Below are 20,416 nucleotides of genomic sequence, written 5' to 3' on the forward strand. Positions count from 1 at the left end.
AATAATGTTGAATTGCCAAATGTTGTCTTACACATATTTTTACAACAATAAAACAATTAGAAAAAAGAAATGCGCTCTGCAGTTGGCTTTTTGGGAATGCCTCTATCAGGTAAAGGGAGGCGACTTCAAAAGCCCTTTCCCGCTTCAATGTGCTGTATTAAGTGGCCTGGAAAATTTAAAAAGAGGTCCATGGAATGTCTAACTTCCTCCTTTCCTCATTTGTTTGCTTCCTTCCTTCTACACCCGTTGCTGTTGACTCAATTCCGATTCGTAGCGACCCTATAGGACTGAGTAGAATTGCCCCATAGGGTTTCCAAGAAGCAGCTGGCAGATTTGAACTGCTAACCTTTGACCTCTTAACCACTGCACCACCAGGGCTCCTTCCTTCTATACAACCCAGTACCCTCAAGTCAATTCTGACGCATAGTGACCCTATAGGATGGAGTAGAACTGCCCCACAGAGTTTCCAAGGAGCGCCTGGCGGATTCGAACTGCTGACCCTTTGGTTAGCAGCCGTAGCACTTAACCACTATGCCACCAGGGTTTCCTTCTTCTATAGACATTGGTATTTATTAAATGTCAGGGCCTACGTGAGCCACTGGGGTCTCTATGGGCGAGAAGTTAAGCTTGCTGTCCCTTCAATAAATGGTAGCTACTTTTATTTTCATTAAACAAAGTAGGTCATTTACTTCTCAGGAATAAATCAAGCCTGAGAGGAGGCAAGTCAGGCAAAACACACATGAACGTGCACAGGGTCACAAAGAGTTGGGGGCTAACATCAGCAACAAATCGCCTAGAAGCCAGGCCTGACCGCCACTCTCTCCTGAACTCCCCGCCATCCCCCTCCATTCTTCTGGTGCCCAGGGGGCGAGGCCACCTTTACCTCTCAGCTGCTGGAAGCAGGAGGCACTGCTGTCCGGCTCCAGGGGGTGCCGCAGGACGCCATTGCTGGGCTTGGGCCTCTCGTATTCTCTTTCGGGGAGCATGGCCTGCTCGCTCTCCATGGCGGGGTCTGAGTGAGGAGGCAGGGACTGTGGAAACCCGAACATCAAGAGGGAGGAGAAGAAGAGTAAGGCACCGCAGAGCAGAAAGCCACCCCACCAGGCTCCGATCCAGCGGGGGTCGTCCGGCGTGATGTCCAGGTTACCTGCGCAGGGAGAGAGCAGAGCTTAACAGGATTCTGCTGAGATCGGGGGCAGGTGACAGGGGGCGGGGGGCTCTGGAAATGGCTGGGGTATGCGGCAGGACTGGTGTTAGGCTAGGAAGCCCATTATTCCACGTCAGCACTTCTGTTTCTCCCAAAGTTGAAGACTAATCGCTTTGCTCCTTAATTTTCTTGTCTACCGTGTGCTATATCAGTCTAAACAAAAACAGTGAGAAGCCAGCCATCCTCTGAGATGTCGGCTGGGAAGAACTGGCTTGGCACAGCTGCCAAGATATACTAAGAAAGGTGCAAGGAAACAAAACCAGGTTTGTTACTCAGCGGGTATTTTTAATAGGTGTACTCCCTCCTAAGATCAGCGACAGAATCTTGCCTTCCATGAGGGAGACCCGAGTTTGACTCTGGGCCCATGTATCCCATGTGTAGCCACTACCCAGCTGTCAGTGGAGGCTTGTGTGTTGCTATGATGCTGAACACGTTTCAGCAGAGCTTCTAGACTAAGATGGACTAGGAAGAAAGGCCTGGCAATCTACTTGCAAAAATCAACCAAACCACTGAAAACCCTATGGATCACAACAGTTTGATTCACAACCAGTCTGATCACGGGGGTGATGCAGGATCAGTCGGCGTTTTTTTCCATTGTGCATGGAGTCGCCATGAGTTGGCAAAAACTTAATAGCAGCTACCAACAACTGTCCACATTCCCAAAAAGCAGCCAGTCTGGGATTCCATTCAACTCCCCACTCCCTGTGCTAAATCAGGTTCACAGTTCATAAGGTCTGGTGTAGTATGGAGCTGAACAGTCTGGCTGCCAGGGCTGACTTCCTGGTTCTGCCCACTTCTATCTGTATGACCTCAGGCAACTGATTTGAACTCTCTATGCCTCAGCTGGAGCCCTGATGACACAGTGGTTAAGACCTACAGTTGCTAACCAAACGGCTGGCACTTGAATCCACCAGTTGCTCCTTGGAAATACTGTGGGGCAGTTCTACTCTGTCCTATAGGGTCCCTATGAGTCGGAACGGACTGGGCAGCAACAGGCTTGGTTTTTGGTTATGCCTTGGTTTACTGATTTGTACATTTTGACAATGATGCTAGTACTTACCTTACGGTTGTCAGGAAGATTAAATAAGCCACACCAGATTTTTTGTAGACAAGAAGGGATTTTGTAGATCTAAGAAGTACTCAGAATAGTGTTTGGCATGTGCTTGTCAGCTGTTATTATTCATACCTAGGGTCCTGGGTATCCAAGTTGCTGGTGGATAGGTCAATTCAACCCTGTGGTGCCCTGTGGTTTGGGGCTGGCCCTCTATTAAAATGCTTTGCAGCTGGCTCACATGCTTAAAGGAGATATACATGTGATCTGGCTACCTTGTGCTGTTATTTCTTTGATTTGCCAGCTGAAGGCATGAGGTCACTAACTACAGCTCTGCCCCTCCTCTCTCTCCAGCTGCCTTGCAAAGCCACACGCCCAGATGAGCCGCTAAGAAATGTCTCTTTGATGATAAACCCATGCCTGTGGAGCCTGTAAGGAGATTCCTGGAGACACAGGCAACAGCATGCCACAGGCCTGGACCACATGGATGGACAGACCTGGGATGAGTAAGGACCACAGATATCAGACGAGCACTTCACCATTTATAAAATGCTCTCCCCGAAGACTCTTCATCTTCAGCTCCCATGAGTGATATCAGCCATCATTTACTGAGGACGTGCTCTGCACAAGGCATTATGCAAACTGCTTCCTTAACTCCCCACAACCCTACAAGGTAGGGACTTTTATCCTTGTTTTATAGATACGGATATTGAGGCAAGGTCAGGCCCAAGTTCATAGAGTTGAAGACTGGGACACAGGCATTCAGATATCCAAGGCCCATGCTCTGCACTACCCTGCTGCACTGCCCTCTTGATTTGTCTGAACTTTGTTTTGGACTCCTAGTAGGGCTCTTGGTGAATGGGCCTAAGACCACTGACTTCCAGTGGCTGGTAGCTAGCTTTTGGAACATTGGTGGTCTCTCTCCTGGAGACTGTTATGGATTGAATTGTGTCCCCTAAAAAATACGAGTTGAAGTCTTAACCCCCATACTTATAAATATGACCCTGTTTGGAAGAAGGAGTTTTCTATTTGTTATGTTAACGAGGTCACACAGGAGTAGGGTGAGTCCTAAACCTAATCACTTCTGAGTTACAAAAAGAGCAGAATAGACACAGAGGACGCACAGGGGGAAGAGCAGGGCAGATGGCAGAGACAGAAGCACATACAAGCCCAGGAATGCCAAGGATTGCTGGCAAGTACCAGAAAATGAAACAGGCAAAGAAGGCCCTTCCCCTGGAGCCATGTCCTGACTTCTAGACTCCTGAACAATGAGAAAATAAATTTCTGTTCTTTAAAACCACCCAGTTGTAGTATTTCTGTTATGGCAGCACTAGGTAACTAAGTAGGGACCTTGACACAAATCCAACAGCAATAATAACCAGGCTCTACGATGGACCAGGATTTTTCACATAGTGCATGCTAAAAAGGAGAGAATGTAGGCTTTGGAGGGTTTGGAGTTCAATCCTAGCTCTGCCATTCACTTGCTTGCAATACTGAGCAAGTTACTTACCTTCCCTAAGCCTTAGTTTCATCATTTACAAAATAAAATGACATCTGCCTAGAGTGGTTGTGAAGATTTGAGATAATGAGCAAGAATTACCTGGCACAGAACAGAGCAGGCTCTTCATCTGTGGTCAACCAAGCCCAGCCAGTCACCACGGAGCTGATTCTGATTCATGGCGACTCCATGTGTGGCAGAGTAGACCTGTGCTCCTAGGGTTTTCGACGGCTGATTTTTCAGAAGCAGACCAGCAGGTCTTTCTTCCAAAGTGCTTCTGGGTGGACTCAAACCTCCAACCTTTTCTGGTTAGCAGCTGAGCATGTTACCCATTTGCACCACCCAGGGATTCCTCATATATGACAACTCTTATCATTTATACTTTTATGTTTCTCTTTCTATTGATGGTAATTTCAATATATGGATTCAATTAAAGGGCAGGGCCTGGGAAACCCACACTGATCTTGAAAGCATCCTTAAACAAATGCAGGAAGAGAAAAGGAAGTAACAACGCCTGGGGTAGCTAAGCAGGAATGTTTTCACCAGGCATTTAGAGTGTTTCTTCACCTGCTGCCAAGCAATGAATGAAAACAAATGATGGAAAAAGAGAGCTACAGTAGTGCCCTCCATTGTCTATGAGCTCCATAAAGGAGGAACTGAAAAGCTGGCAGATGTGAGGGAGTAAAAAGAGAGACATCCTGGCCGTTATTTGAGGGGCCAAAATTAGTAACACTTAGAAGTCATAGTTTAGTTAGGAAGCTAGTGACACTGCTGTGTGTGTCAGAAAACAGCCCAGGGAGAGGGACTGCAGTGGGGGACGTGCATGTTTGTGTGAACGTGTCATCTCATCCCCTGTAGGTACTGGTATGTGTGTGGAAAGCCAACATTTGCTCTCAATTTGTAAGATGAGGTAGAGCGTGCCATCTGTGTTAGAGCCAAGGCACGGCTGCCATTTTGGGCAAGGGGAGGAAGAAGGGCTCTGTATGATGGTGTGAAGGGTGGGATTTTATAGGTATAAAAAATCATAGTTGACCCACAATTTTTGGAAGTATTGATTTTCTTTTCCTCCATTTCTATTATCCAGAGCCCTGTGGCAGGAGAGAAATGGCCTGCTGAGGAGAAACCACTCAGCTTTGGAGTGGAAAGCTTTCAGGACGGCGAGGCTTAATAAGTGAAATTAAAGTTTGCATTTGGTGGTTCCCCAGCAGATTATGAATGTGGCGAACCTAGTCTGAAAACTGTCATTTCTGAGGTACTTCTTTTCTCTGCCTGTCTCCACAACAACAACTAGTTGCTGTCAAGTTGATTGTAATTCATGGTGACCTCATGTGTGTCAGAGTAGGACTGAGTTCCACAGGGTTTCCGATGGCTGATTTTTTGGAAGTACATCATCAAGCCTTTCTTCTGAGTTGCCTCTTGGTGGACTTCGACCTCCAACCTTTCAGTTAGCAGCTGAGCATGTTAACCATTGTACCACTCAGGGACTCCCCACAGATAGTATTCTCATAAGGCATCATGGCTAGTTAGGGTGGACATCTCCCTCCACCTACCTGGCAATTGTCAATACTCAGTAGATGCTGTTCTAGTGTCACCAACATTGAGGGAGATTTCTTCATGTGGAATGGCAAAGAATGGCACAGCAGATGTACTAACATCTACATCCAGGTCTCCTCATCTTCTGGGGACAAGGAGGGTCACCTCCCTTGCTTGGTGAAGCTAGATGTGGCCCCATGACGTTTCGCCAATGAAATGTGAGCAGAGGTGATGTGTGTCACTTCCTGTGGAGGTATTTATGAGCTCGTACGCGATTCCCCATGCTCCTTTCTCTGCCTTTGTGACACAGCATGTGAAGTCCTCAGAAGATGGGACCTGAAAGATGGCAGTGAACAAGGTCTCCTTGCTCACCTGCTCTGGATATACAGCATCGGCAAGTCACTGAGCTTTTGGAGCTATTTGTCACCACAGCATAACCCGGCCTACACTGACCAGCACAAAAGCTTAGGAAATACAAATTCATGCTCTTTAGGAATAGAGGTTCTGAGGAGGCTGGAAACAGTTAAAAGTATTTCTGATTCTAGTTAGTGTCTTGACCTTAAAAAGAAATGACTGCAATTTCAGCCTTCTGGTGAAGGCTGCTGTCAGTAAGATGTAAGATGCCCAGAACAAAACTGAAAAGCATCAATCTGTCTCATTTACTTGTTGTTATTAGGGGCCGTCCAGTCAATTCCAACTCACAGAGGCTCCATGTAACAGAGTAGCACTTCCCTACAGGGTTTCATTTACTTAGATGCATCAAATTGCCAATAAAACTAGAGCTATGGAGGAAGAAAGATGGTGAAAAGAATGGGTTGGGGACAGCAATTCAGGCCGAGGTGACAGCCTGAGCAAAGTCATGGCTTCTTCAGAGGACTGTGAGTAGACTTGCTAAGCCCCCTCTAGCTATTTGTCTGTTGTTGCTAGCTGCCGTTGACATGGTGATCCCATGAACAACAGAATGAAACACTGCCTGGTCTTGTAACATGTTCATGATTGTTGGTATGTTTAAGTCCATTGTTGCTGCTACTGCAGTGTTGTACATCCTAAGGAGGCTTATCATCTGCACTGTATAGGACAATATTCTGTTGTGATTTATAGGGCTTTCACTGGCTAATTTTCAGAAGCAGATCATCAGGCCTTTTTACCCAGTCTTAGTCTGGAAGCTCCACTAAAACCTGTTCGCCATGGGTGACTCTACTGGTATTTGAAATACCAGTGGCATAGCTTCCAGTATCATAGAAACATGCAAGCCACCACAGTATGATAAACTGACAGATAGGTGGTAGGACCATTTGTCTACCCCTTGGTAATTCCAGACACTGAGAAGAGACGCTGTTTCATTCTCAGGGGACTGTGGTGAGGGTGAAGGGAGAAGAATGGGACAACTGGGCAGTAAGGCCAGCTATACCCTGGGTGCACCATGATGGAAACGTCTACCTGTCACGAGATCAGCATGTCGCTCCTGGCTTTGCACAGGTGTCTACTGGCTTAGAAGGTTTTTCTCCTTTAGCAGGCCCATTTTCCTAGTCCCTTCACTCTTGGAATCCAACTTTTGGAGAGGTTTTGTTGGGTACAATGAGCAAGCTCTTGAAAGCTGTTTGCTCTCTCTATTGAAGGTCAAGTACACACATGAGGCTCTTGGAGATCTTGACCCATTTCTGAGGACTGCTACCATTTCGGAGGGACAAAAGCAAGATCACTGGGAACAGGGTTAAACCAATTTAAAATCAAGCAAGCAACCAACCCAGGAGGATACCAGAGACCAGGAGAAGGAAATATGGAAGCAAACTGGGGACATTTACTTCTTATTCCTGGGCCATAGTGATAAGTAAGAGATACTAGGGACCTCTGGGCATTTTTTTTTTCCTTTTTCAGTTCATTTACCTATTTGTCTAACCAATTTCGTGGAACTTTTGCTATGAGACTTAAGAATTCCAAGAGTATCATTAAGTTACAAACCTAATTAGACAGAGAGGGGCTGAAAGTGGAGGGCAGTATGGAACGACCAGGAGTCCAGCTGCTGAGCTAATTAGTCCAGCAGAAAGAGAGCTGGCAGCGGCTACCAGCGCTCAAAGTGGCCAAGCAGGAGGCTCTCAGGTTGTTGACCTTTCTCGTGAAGCAAACAGACAGCCATATTTTGTTCCAGCTACAAACATCAGGCCCATGTCTGTGGGGCCGGCTGGCGTGTGCCTTAGGACAGATCTCCATGGATGTTGTGACCAGGTCAAGTTATCATAGCAAGGCCTTGAATGTGGAAGAGGGCAGCCTACTGGCTAAATTCCTGGAGGTGTTTCAGGGAACCAAGCGGCTCAGTTTAGAGTAGGGCTTTTGAGTCAGACAGGCCTACGGTTTGAATCCTTGCTCTGCTCCGACAAGCTGTGGACATGTGGTAAACTCACAGGTTCTCACAAGGCTTAACACTTATTGTGTGCTTCCTGTCACACACCAAGCATTGTGCTGAGTGTTTTCTGTGATTAACTCACATACTCCACATACAGACGTGTAAGAAGTAATGTACCCAGGATCACCTAGCTTGTAAGAGGTGTAGCTGAGATTCAAACTAGGTCTGATTCCACCACCTGATCTCCTGTGTAGTTCCTGGTCACCATTGACCTCGGGTATGGTCAACTCCATTGTCATGTAGGCATGGTGACCTTATGTGTGACATAACAAAATGTTTCCTGGTCCTGTGCCATCTTCATGATTGAGGCCAGGGAGTCCACTGCTGCGGTTATTGCGTCAACTCATCTCATTGGGGATTTTCCTCATTTTCGTTGGTCCTCTACTTTACCAAACATGATGTCCTTTTCTAGCAATTGGTCTTTCCCGGATTTAAGGGTCACAACAGAAAACTCGAACTCTTAACCACTGCATAATAACACTTCACGTGTGAAATGAGGGTAGCACCTACTCTCCAATGGGAATGTTCTGAGTTCAAATGAGGTGACACAGGTAAAGCCTTAGTGCTCAATTCATGGCCACTGCTGTTACTGATAAACACACAAAGTTTAGGCTGGTCAACGAAATGGTTAGGGGCACACTCAGCTACTCAGTCCTTCTTTTTCCAGGCCCTGCTCTCGACTAAGCCTCAAATTTACAGAGATCTCAGTAAAATAATAAATGCTGGAAGCGCCATCATTTCTTTCCCTGGCTGGCAGAAACAGGATCTATTTCTCCTGAAGGAAGACGGGCAAAGAGAGCCACACAGGGATTAAGAGGGGATGAGAGGCAGGCTCTGCTGAATGTCTAAGTGCAGCCAGGGGAGCGCTCCAAGCCGGCTGCCCCCTGGGTCTCGCCCCCCATGACTGTCCATGCCTAGAAACAACAGCCTCTGGACACCGATGTCAACCAGGCTTCCTCACTGGGCTCTGCCTTCGATCCAGGCCACATAGGGAGGCACGTCTCCTCCACGGCTTTCAGGCCACTGAGTTCTGCTGGCCCCTGCCCAGCTCTCAGCAGGAAACATATGTGCAGGGGACCTGCATATTCATGCTTAAGGCGACATTCCCACTGGCTGGGCAACCCTAAAGAAAGGCTCTGTTTTAGGAGGTGAGGAAAATACAGGTGAGTGTCATCCCTAAAGAATTTACAACCTCCTCCTCGAAATATAGCCCAGATCCACTCACAGACCAGGACAAGTTTCAGTCACACAAGATTAGGGGTAAAAAAAGAGTGGAAACTAGAATTGAGGCTGACTCCCTACTAGAATATATTATATTCTTCTGCCCCCTAGTGGCAAAGAGTAGCAACAAGCCTCATAGTCCCTTCAGTGAGGAGCAAAGAAAGGCTATATAGCTCACAACGAACCCTTACTTTCATTCCTGGGAAACAGATGGGGGAGTCTGCTATCAACTCGTCAGGGGGCAGCTACCACCAGTAAAACGCTCCAAATGGAACTGAAAGGCACCCATCTGTCTTACACACTCGGATGCATCACACTGCCAACGAAACTTAGAATCATGGGTTAGGTTGCTTCACCCATGAGGGGTGCAGTGGGGAAAAATGTTGAGCAGAACGGGGTGGGGGCAGCATTCCAGGCTGAGGGAGTAGCCTAGCAAAGGCATGGCTTACTGTGAGTAGACGACTAAGGCCCTTCCGTGCCCTGTGGCCATTCCAGGCACTGAGAAAAGATGCTGTTTCATTCTCAGGAGAGATGTTTGATGAAGGGAATTATGATGTAGTCACAGAGATCCGGGTTTTAGTATAGATACACTGTTTGGATAGGCCCCTTTCCCTCTCTGAGTCTCAGTTTCCTCAAATGCAAAATGAAAAAGTTCAAAGAGTATTACGTCTGAGGTTCACTCTAGCTCAGATACTCTGTAAGGACCTTGGGATCAAAATAACCAAGTCATTGCCATCGAGTCAGCTCCAACTCATGGTGACCCCACGTGTTACAAACTGCCCCACAGGGTTTTCCTGGCAGATCACCTGGGCTTTCTTCTGTGGCATCAATGCACGGGTTAAAACCACAAACCTTTAGGTCAGTAGTTGAGTGCAAACCCTACGTACCATCCAGGGACCCACAGTTCCCTGGTAACCCCTGGAAATCTGGGTCCTGATTTAATGGAGTCACCACTGATAGGCTAAGAGGCAAGATACGTGGTCTGGCCATTTGGGTTCTTCTGCATGGCTGTCCCCACTGCACCAAATACTGCCCCTTCCGGAGCCCCTTTTGCTATTCTTGTCTTGTGCTGCCTATGGTGAAGCTGTGGAAGCTGGCTTTCCTGTCTCTAATTGGAAAGGTGGCAGCTAACTCTGAAAATGTGTTCTTTTGCCACCAGCCCACCCCCATCCACCTGCTATGAATAGGGTTCAACATGCCAGCCAACTGCTGGAAACACCACCATTCAATCGCCCCAGCAAAGACCCAGAACTTTAAAAGAATCAATAGGTACGCCTGGATTGGATTTTTTTTTTTTCCACTTGGAAATTTGTAACATCATTAGCTACAAGTAAATATATCAGCGGGATTAATGGAGTGAATCACAAAGTGACTTGATTGGATTTAAAACCACATTATTTCTTTGGGTTGAATTAGTAAATTTAGCACTGTCGAGAGACGATGGATTGAGATCCCAGGAACCGAGAGTTCTTATTGATCCTCTGAATAGATCGGCACAGGCAGGAGATGCTGGAATGGCCTCCGGCACTCTGTTTGCAGAGAAAGACAACATGGCTTCTGCGCTCACGGAGCTATACAGACAAATGCTGTTCCCTTTCGTGACCACACGAGGTGGGCAGTATTTAAGATGGCCCCAACAATCCCTGCCTTCTAGTACTTCCTTCTTCTTGGGTCTTGAATGTGGACTGGAACAAATGACTCAACTTCTAAGAAACCAAACACAGCAAAAGTCATGAGGTGTCACCTCTGAGATGAGATCATAAAAAGACTGTGGCTGTAGTCTCCGGGTGCTCTCTCACCCTCTCTTCGGTCACTGGCACCAGGGAAGGCCAGCTGCCACATAGAGAGGTCAATCAGAGTGAGCCTGGAAGCGGATCGTACAAGATCTGCCATGTGAGTGAGTTTGAAAGTGAGTTTGCCAGGTGCATCCTGAGATGACTGCAGGGCAGGCTAACGCCCTGACTGAAGCCTCATAAGAGATCTGAGCCAGAAGCTCAAGCTAAGTTGCTCCTAGATTGAAGACTCACAGAAAAAACTGTGAGATAGTAAGTGCTTGCTGTTTTAAGTTACTCATCAGTAACCAGTTGCCCTCGAGTTGACTGACTCACGGTGACTCCACATCAGAGTAGGACTGCTCCGTTGGGTTTTTCAAGGCTGTGGCCATTCAGAAGCAGATCTCCAGGCCTTTCTTCTGAGGGCCTCTGGGTGGGTTTGAACTGCCAACACTTCAGTTAGTAATTAAGCACTTAACTATCTGTGCCACCCAGGGACTGCTAAGCTTGGGGCTATTTGTTATAAAGTACAGAAAACTAACATACCACATGCCTTGGTTTGGCCAATGAAACATGAGTAGAAGCAAGGTGCATCATTTTGGAGAAGAAGGTTCAAGGGTCAGTGTGCAATTTGTCACAATCTAGTTTCTTTCCTTAAGAAGCCCTGGTGGCTCAGCGGTTAAAGAGATGACCAACTGAAAGGTTGGTGGTTCGAAATCGCCGGCGGCTCTGCGGGAGAAAAATGTGGCAGTCTGCTTCCATAGAGATTTACAGCCTCAGAAACCCTATGGGGTCGCTAAGAGTCAGAATCGACTCGATGGCAATGAGTTTGGTTTTGATTTTTGTTTCCTTCCTGGGCAACTGTAGAAGCAGGGGTCAGGATGACACTTCTGTGAACTCGGATCCCCCAGGAACTACGATGAACCAAGCCCCACCTTCCCCAAGACCACCAGCCTACACTCGGCGTGTAGTGTGATCAAAAAATAAATTTTTGTTGTATAAAACCACTTAGATTTGGGGAGTATGTCACTACAGCATAACCTAACCCATCCTGACTAGTGTACTGTTGAATCACGGAATCACGGGTTGGGTATCCCAGGGCAATCGGAGAAATACATTTGTTCTTTCTGCCAAGAACACAAATGTTTTGCTTAAAATGGTTTTGAGATCACAACAGTCTCTTAAAGAGAGAGTTTTCAAATATTCTGCCTTGCTGACCCTGTGGAAACCCTGGTGGCATACTGGTTAAGTGCTACGGCTGCTAACCAAAACGTCGGCAGTTCAAATCCACCAAGCACTCCTTGGAAACTCTACGGGGCAGTTCTGCTCTGTCCTATAGGGTCACTATAAGTTGGAATTGACTCGATGGCAGTGGGTTTGGGTTTTTTTAGTGGCTGACCCTATTCACGCTCTTTACTTGCAGACCACACGCTCTAATTTATAGTTTAGGAAATAGGGTCCCATATTTTTTTTTTTACAGATTAACGGGCCACCATTCAGTGAGCGTGTGTACATGGCAGGTCTTTCCATATCTATCCTCTTATTTAATTCTTTACAATAGCTTTTTCTTCTGAGGGCCTCTGTGTGGGTTTAAACTACAGATATAACTATTGTTACCCTTAATTTATAGATGAGGAAACTGCAAATTGTAGGGCTAAAAATCAACTCTAGAATGTTATTCAACCTTTAGGTATACGTCGGCAGGACCTAAACTTGAATCCAAGCGCTCTGAACCAGACTCATGTTCTTTCCTTCTAATCACAGATGCCCGCCAGCTATAGACATGAATGCATTAGGGCTGTCACTCGGTAGGAAGGTTCTAGAACCTACAGGCTGAAGCTTCCTTTTTGAGGGGAGGGAATGCTTATTGTGATAGTTAAAAATTCAGACATATTCCTTACTTGTGTCAATGAAGACTGCATCCACATAGATTTTGGTACAGAAAGATCCCAGGATAAATCCGCAGGCTGGTCCAAATACCAGCATTGTGAACAGGATTCCTGAAAGAAGATGAAACAAAGATGAGATCAAAAAGCAGACCACTGGAAGAGCAAATTCATCAAAGGTCGAGGAAATTATTTTGCATTGATCGAGTGAGATGTTTGATTACCTAAATGGCATTATAGGAATTAGTTTAAAAATCCCAGAGAGGGAAAGCTAGTATTGCTGATTTTGGGCAACTCTGTTGAAGCACAGTATATTACACAGGAATTCTACAGTATTTTGGTAGGCTGCATTGAAATATTTGTGGGCCCTAAGTGTACTTCCTTTCAGAGGCCTCTATCCTGCATGCTATCAAACATATCTGCATACATTCACATTTATAACTAAATATCTGTTTAGTCATAAACATTCTTGAAAGGATATTTGTCATTCTGATTTGACATTGACCTTCTCTGGCTTTATGTAATTCATTTAATTGATGGTTGGCTAAGATTTCTCCACGCAGGTTGTGCAAACTCAGGAATTCTTGTAAAGTGAGAAAAATCTAAGCAACAAATTGTTTTCGAATGTACTAAAATGTTTATGAGCACGAAATTTAATAAATGACAAAGCTGACACAGCAGCATGCTTTGAGAATATTTAATTACATACTTATTAATTTCAACTTCCCCCCACATTTTGGAGCCTTTGTCTGGTGGTGTTGCTGTGACAGTTGTTCAGGTCTTGGCATTTCCCTCAGCCTGGAGGAGACAGCAGGCCCTGGGCATGCGCTTAGGTACCTGATGAATATACCTGCTGCTGGTGAGCCTACAGTAGAGAGTAGAACTGCCCCAAAGGGTTTCCAAGGAGTGGCTGGTGGATTCAAACTGCCAACCTTTTGGTTAGCAGCTGAGCTGTTAGCTGCTGTGCCACCAGGGCTCTGCCCTCATAAATAAATAAAAAAAAAAGTACCTGGAATTTTGTACAAACCTTTTGGATCATTCTGGGAAAAGTACTGGGCCCAAACTAAAACCCACAGGTTGTATCCATTTAATTGGATTTCAACTTGGGACATATTTCTTGAGCACTGACAGTACTCTAGGCCTTGAGGATAAAAGCAAGAGCAAAGATGTGGCCCTGCCCTCAAGAAGCGGGCCGTCTGGTGGGTTCAACCAACACATACGTCATTCCAACCAAGAAGACTGCCAGAAGGGTGGCGCTCACGGGTTCACGCAGGTACATGGAGAACAGGGTAGGGGCTGAATTTGACCACAGGGAATCTGAGGTCCCTCTCCAGCCTGTTCACAGGAGCAGTCTAACTCAGGGTGAGTCCTTGTGGTGATGTCATCAGGGAACCAGTCAAATATTCATTCATTCATTCAATCAACATTTATTGAGTGCCGACTAGGTGCCAAACACTATTCTCAGTGCTTAGGGATTCAGCATTGAGCCAAACAGTCAAAAATCCCAGCTCTTATAGGACTCATTGGGTTGGAGAGCAAAAAAACAAAAACTTAAATTACAGACCAGGAGATCAGATGGTTTCTAAACACTTGGTGAAGGATGGCATACCTTCCTAATTTACAGACAGGACCCCAGAACCCAAAACAATCCGTGACGACTCCTTGCCAGGAGTGTTGTCTGACGAAGGAAGGAGTAGAGAGAGGATGTCTTGTATCGTAGAGGAGTCCCTGCGTGGTGTGAACGGTTAATGCACTTGGCGGCTAAGCAAAAGGCTGGAAGTTTGAGTCCACATCGAAGTACCACAGAAGAAAGTTCCGGCAACCTAGCTCTGAAAAATCAACTGCTGAAAATCCTGTGGAGCACAGTTCTATTCTGATACACATGGGGTCACCATGAGTCGAAATCAACTCAATAGCAACTGGTTTCATGTCACAGAAACGGGGCTTGGTCCATCCTTAGTGAAATCCCGCCCTGTGATTTGATATGAGATCTAGAACTTCAAGTGTCTTAAAACGTTGTTCCTATACCCAGCCAGAGACCCCCAATCTCACCGTTACTCCTGTTTATAAGAAAATGTTACTTTAGCATTAGATAATCAGCATTATCGCATTAGCTCTGGTTCTTCATAACTTAGATTAAGGTAAGCAAACAAAGAAAGTTGAGAACGTTGAAGGGTATCGTTAGAAAAGTCTGGAACATGACAATCTTTCAGTTAGTGGCTAGAATTGGGGGGCAGTCCTTAGCAGAGTGAGATTAAGGGTTGGGGCAGAACCAGTCTTGGCCCCCACTCTCTAGGTGGAGGAAGCAAGAAGGAAGAGAAGCTGAGAAAGAGGTAGGGGAAGTGGGACACACACATCTAAGGCAAGGACAGCACCAAAGGCAGACTGAAGAGACTACAGGCTACAGGCTGAGGTGAACCTGCACTCAGAGCTGCAGGCACTGTAAAGATGGCACAGCAAGCAAGTTAACTTATAAGGTCCTCCCTAAATAAAGGGGCATGGGTGACAGAATGCAATTCCCTCACCAAGGACACTAACTTCCCTTCTGACTCACTATCCCCTACAAATTGAATAATGAAAATTATAATAAACAATAGGTCAAAGGACCAAGCTGTTAGTATCCTTGAAAAAAAGGAAACAACCAATGAGCAGAAGAGCTTCTGTAGAGATTGTTTGGTTCCCCTGCTCTTGGGGACAGTAGAGCATGTGGACTGACCAGGCATCATGGGGCAGCTAGGGACCCTCAGCCCTGGGCCTCCTGCCCTTGTACAGGCTGTGACATGGAGAAGGAAGGGCATTCCTTGAGATGCTGACCTGAGCTAGCCACAGGAGACCAGCAGGGCCCAGACGTGGCAGCGACTGTTGCTGAAGGCTCAGAGGGTCAGTGGCCTGCCACAGAGACACCCAGGCGGCCTCCCCATCCAGCCAAGAGCAACCCCCCACCTCCTCTAAGAGACAGTTTGGGTTCCTGTACCATTTGGATTGTGGCTTTCACTTTAACAGGACAGTGTTCAACCCACGCCCTAAAGATACCTGATAGCACCTCGTGCCCAAAACCACTGCCATGTGTAGGGCACACATTTTTGTGTGAAGGGCATTTATTTTCTTCTCACTCAAAAATCTCTGTGGGCCGTCATCTGAGTGGCTCGTCCTCAGAAAGATGTCAAGGTGAGTCTCCAACAGCAATCTGTTCTTGAATATTCTCCAAGGGTCAATCTAGTAGTGGGGACATGGGAGGTGTCCTTCAAGTAACAGGAAGGGCCCTTTTTCACTTCAGAAATATCATAGGATAACAACTCAAATCAGACAGCTTAGAGGGCACAGCACTGAGTTTTAGGGAAAGTTGTTTCCCTGAGGGAGTGTGAGGCTGGCCATGAGCCCACAGAATGGTACTTCTGAATTCGCTTCCTCAGCTCTCCTCTGGATTCATCCTGCCAGGCTGTGATTTTGTTCTTACTTCTTTAGCAAAACCATCTAAATGTTCTGGACGAGAAATGCATTACCAGGCACTAAAACCCAGGACCCCTGTGTAAAGGAGCAAGTGCCTCCAGGTCCAGGAGAGACCACCCTTCAGTGGCCCAGTGCTGCCCCCTGCTGTCTGCTGGCTTTGTGTGCACTGGAAGAGGTCAGGAGCCGGAGACAGAGAGAGAGAGATGCGAAGGGACCATTCACATTCTCTGAGCATCTACTACTGTGTGCGCTGGGCTTTGCACCATAATCTCCTGTAATCCTTTCAATGACCCCAAAGGGAGGTTTAATGGCCCTATTTCAAAGCAGAAGAACTGGAATCTCAGAGAGGTTCGGTACCTCAACCCCTAAGCATAGCTAGCAAGCAACACAGTCTGGATTCGAAGGCAGGTTTCTCCAACCCCCTAAAAATACCATATTAAAGGCAGGCCAGTGAAACAGGTGTGGATGTGAATGGCTTGAGTTCAAAACCCAGTGCCACCATTTCCTAGTTTTGTAAACTTTGGGCAAAGTATTTAATCTCCTCATGCCTCAGTTTTCACATCTGTAAAACAGGGCCAATATCAGACCGACCTCACAGGGCTGTGGCAAGGGTTAAATGCACTACTACTTATAAAGCTCTTAGAGTCTGGCATATGAAAGTGAAAATGCTTCTTAAAAAACCATGTCTGTGTCTACTGTACCACAACAAGGGCCAGGGCACCTGAGTTCCCAGTCCTCCTCTTTCCAAAGTTCACTTCCTCCCTCCATACCTTGATTTCCTAAAGCCATCAGGGGAGTACAGCCAGAATGCTCCTTAGAAGCAAGATTTCATCTCACACACTCCCGACATGCTATCAGGCAGAACCAGTCCCTGGAGAAGGACATCATGTTTGATAAAGTCAGCGAAAAAGAGGAAGACCCTTAACGAGATGGGTTGACACAGTGGCTGCAACAGTAGGCTCGAGCATAGCAATGATGGTGAGGATGGTGCAGGACTGGGCAGCGTTTCCTTCCGTCGCTATGAGTCGGAACCAACTTGACAGCATCTAACAACATCAGGGGAGGGGGCTGGAGCTGGGAGCAGACCAGGCTCAGGAAGCAGGGTGACCCCAAGCCTCAGCAGTGCTCAGATGGTGTCTGAGACTTTGGTCCCAGACCCTCCAGACTTTGTCTACCCCTTGCTCTGACTGCCTGCTTGCCAAGCCTATTCAGATGGCTAATCTGGCTTCCCAGGGACTTGACAACTGCACAAAGGAAGTGGGGCATTCTGGAGAGAACGGGATGATCCCACGGTGATCTAACCCTGGCATCCTCATCTGCACATGGGCCTTCTGTAAATGAGGTGAGTATAAAGCTGAAATTCCCAAACTGTGTGCTGAGGTACCTTGAGACACCGCAGAGAACTACAGCTGTCACAAAATATTTTAAGTTTTTGAGGAAAACACAGAGGCACCGTGAGTCACTCGCTCAAGGTAGCTGACAGTTTCAACACTGAATCTCATTACATTCCTTTCAATTAAATTATATCTTTGCAATGCCGGGTTTTCAGTGGTTGCTGTGGTCAAAAGCAAATACCATGTGAAAATCACTGCAGAACAGGAAATGAAGATGGTGCTGTCCAATCTGCTTCTAAGGTTTGAGAGCTGTGCAGTGCCCAACAGGGACACATCTCCAATTAGTAAGTGACTGTGGTTATCAGCGATTAAATAAAAGTAGTTTTCTTTCAATTTATATGTATTATTTTTCCAAATAGCTACTAAGTTGTTAGGTCAAAGAATCTTATTAAGTAATTTGAATCTAACTGCTTGATAATCAAAATTGCTGGATATTTTCTTTTGGACTCAGAGAACCAGGAAACAGATTACCAGAACACTAAGGACACTGTGAACTGAGAAGGTCCGGGAACCTCTAGTGCAAAATGTGAAAAGCCGATTGTCTTCTCTTATGCCCAAGGGTTGGAGGGTGTCCGGCCATGGGCCAGGTCAGGGTAGGCTAGGTGTGGTCTTCTTAGCTGCCATCGATTCTGACTCATAGTCATCCATGGGACAAAGGAGAACTGCCCCGTAAGGTTTTCTAGGCTGTAATCTTTACAGGAGACCTCCAGGTCGTCCTCCCACAGAGCCGCTGGGTGGGTTCAAATCTCCAACCTTTTGGTTAGCAGCCAAGTGCTTAACCATTGTTAACCAGGTCTCCTTAGCCTAGGTATAAAACCCCAAAACTAAACCTGTTGTCTTGGAGTTGATTCCAACTCATAGCGACCCTAGGTATATATAAAAAAAAAGGACCCTAGGTATAAAAAAAGACCGTGGCAATTCCATCAAGGAAGCATCGCTGCCTGGTGGTGAGCCTGCCTCTTCCTGCTCTATGTTATTGTTGCTCCAAGTTGCTAGGTATCATCAAGTCAATTTTCGACTCAGAGAGAGACCCCATGGGACAGAGTAGAACTGCCCCACTGGGTTTTCTAGGCTGTCATCTTTACGGAAGCAGATCTTTGGGTCTTTCTCCCACAGCTGCTGGGTGGGTTCGAACTGCCAACCTTTCAATTTGCAGTCAAGAACTTAATCATTGCACCACCAGGGATCCTTTCTTCCACTCCAGCTCGCTACATTTCATACACACGCACACTCACACACAGACACATACACGCACACACACAATTTCTTCCTAGGATCTTTATTCACTAATTATCACATATTAGTAACAATACTTAAAAAAAAAAAAGTTGCCATTGAGTCAATTCTGATTCCTGGTGACCCCATGTGTGTCAGAGTAGAACTAGGCTCCATGGGGTTTTCAGTGGCTGACTTTTTGGAAGTAAAAAGTCTTTCTTCCAAGGAAACTCTGGGTCGACTTAAGCTGCCAACCTTCTGGTTAGCAACTGAGCACTTAACTGTTTGCACCACCCAGAGACTCCGAGTAATAATGATGAAGTTGAATAATTCTCCCTAGACCAGTAAATCCCAAATAAAAGTTCCTATTTGGATTTTTCAAGTTCCTCTTCTAGTTTAATGCCTCTGGCCTGTTCCTTTCTGTAGGATCAGGGCACTGCGGCCTTGCCTTCCCTAGGACACAGTTTTGCATGTAAAAGGAGGTACCCTCAATGGGAGGGTCCCTAGCACCCATGGACCTGAAGCTGTGCGTGAGAACTGAGAGAGACAAGGGGCAGAAGCTGAGAAGAGAGCACTATACAGAGTAACAGAAGGTGGGGGTCTGAGTCCTGGCTCTGGCCCTCAGCTGCAGGTTGAACTTGGGCAGGCCACTGACAAGCAGAGCTGCTCACGCTCTCCTTTGCATTACTGCTGTAACTCATTCACACATCCTCTCAATAGATGGTGAACTTGCTATGTGTCAGCATGGGCTGACTAGGAATATAAAGAAGAACAAGGCACCATCTCTGCCTCAGAGGCCTGAGAGTCGAGGCCAGTGTCTCTGGAACGTGCCCCAGTGAACACCAAACCTGAGAAATGGCCACAGAAAAAGTTCTCCTGGTCAAATAATTAACAAGAAGCTTCCTACAACATCTCCTTCTTAGAGGCTCCCCTGAATACTGGCAATGACAAGCTCTGAGAACTCCTGCTGTTTCACACAGCACTTCCCCAAATTTGCTTAACAATTGTATTAGTTTCCTGTGGCTGCTGTGACAAATTGCCACAATGGTAGTGCCTTCAAAACAACACAAATTTATTATCTTACACGTCTGAAGGCTAGAGTCTACAGTGGGTTTCACTGGGCTAAAATCAACAGGGCTGGTTCCTTCTGGAAGCTCTAGGGAAGAATCCATTTCCTTGCCTTTTCCAGTTTTTTGTAGGCTGTCCACATTCCTTGGTGGGTGGAGGGGGAGCTTCCATTTTCAAAACCAGCAGTGGCCCTGGAGTCTTTATCATGGCACCATCTTATCTCTCTGATTCCCTCAAGGCATCTCCTTCTCTGACTCTTTTGCCTCCAGCTTCCACATTGAAAGGAGTCTTGCCTGGTGGAGCAATGGTTAAACCCTCAGCTGCTAACAGGAAGGCTGGCGGTTCAAACCCACCCAGCAGTTCTGCAAGAGAAAGACCTGGCTATCTGCTTTCATAAAGATGTGCTGGGACATCTTGAAATTATAGGAGAAAAAAAACCCAACTTGACAACATATTCACAACTCAGTTCCAGGCAGACTGAAGATCTAAATGTGACCAGCAAAACAATAAAGCTTTCAGAAAATAACAGAGGAAAGTATCTTCATGACATTAGGACAGAGAATGATTTTTTAAGTCACTCTAATAAAAAGTGTTAATTGTTAAAAGATTGATAAATTTGTTTGCATTAAAATTAAGAACTTCTGTTCATCAAAGGAGCCCTGGTGGCACAGTGAATAGCTCGGCTGCTAACCAAAAAGGTTGGCAGTGGTATATTTT

General features: G+C 46.3%; 1 protein-coding gene across 5 annotated transcripts in view; it reads right to left on the reverse strand.

Annotated features, from left to right (window-relative positions):
- The window catches only part of SLCO3A1 (solute carrier organic anion transporter family member 3A1), a 350,355-nt gene that overhangs the window by 70,539 nt on the left and 259,400 nt on the right, over nucleotides 1–20,416 (reverse strand). For all 5 annotated transcript variants that reach the window (XR_010317372.1, XM_064267086.1, XM_064267084.1 and 2 more), the window contains exons 3-4: nucleotides 12,588–12,686; nucleotides 884–1,147 (exon numbers count right to left, since the gene is read on the reverse strand). Coding sequence is in view for 4 of the 5 variants with exons in the window: in XM_064267086.1 (XP_064123156.1) it covers nucleotides 884–1,147; nucleotides 12,588–12,686 (363 nt within the window). In the remaining variant the exon portion in view is untranslated. The remainder of the gene's footprint in view (nucleotides 1–883; nucleotides 1,148–12,587; nucleotides 12,687–20,416) is intronic.

Source organism: Loxodonta africana, chromosome 13, assembly GCF_030014295.1.
Source record: "Loxodonta africana isolate mLoxAfr1 chromosome 13, mLoxAfr1.hap2, whole genome shotgun sequence".
NCBI classification, from domain to species: Eukaryota; Metazoa; Chordata; class Mammalia; order Proboscidea; family Elephantidae; genus Loxodonta; species Loxodonta africana.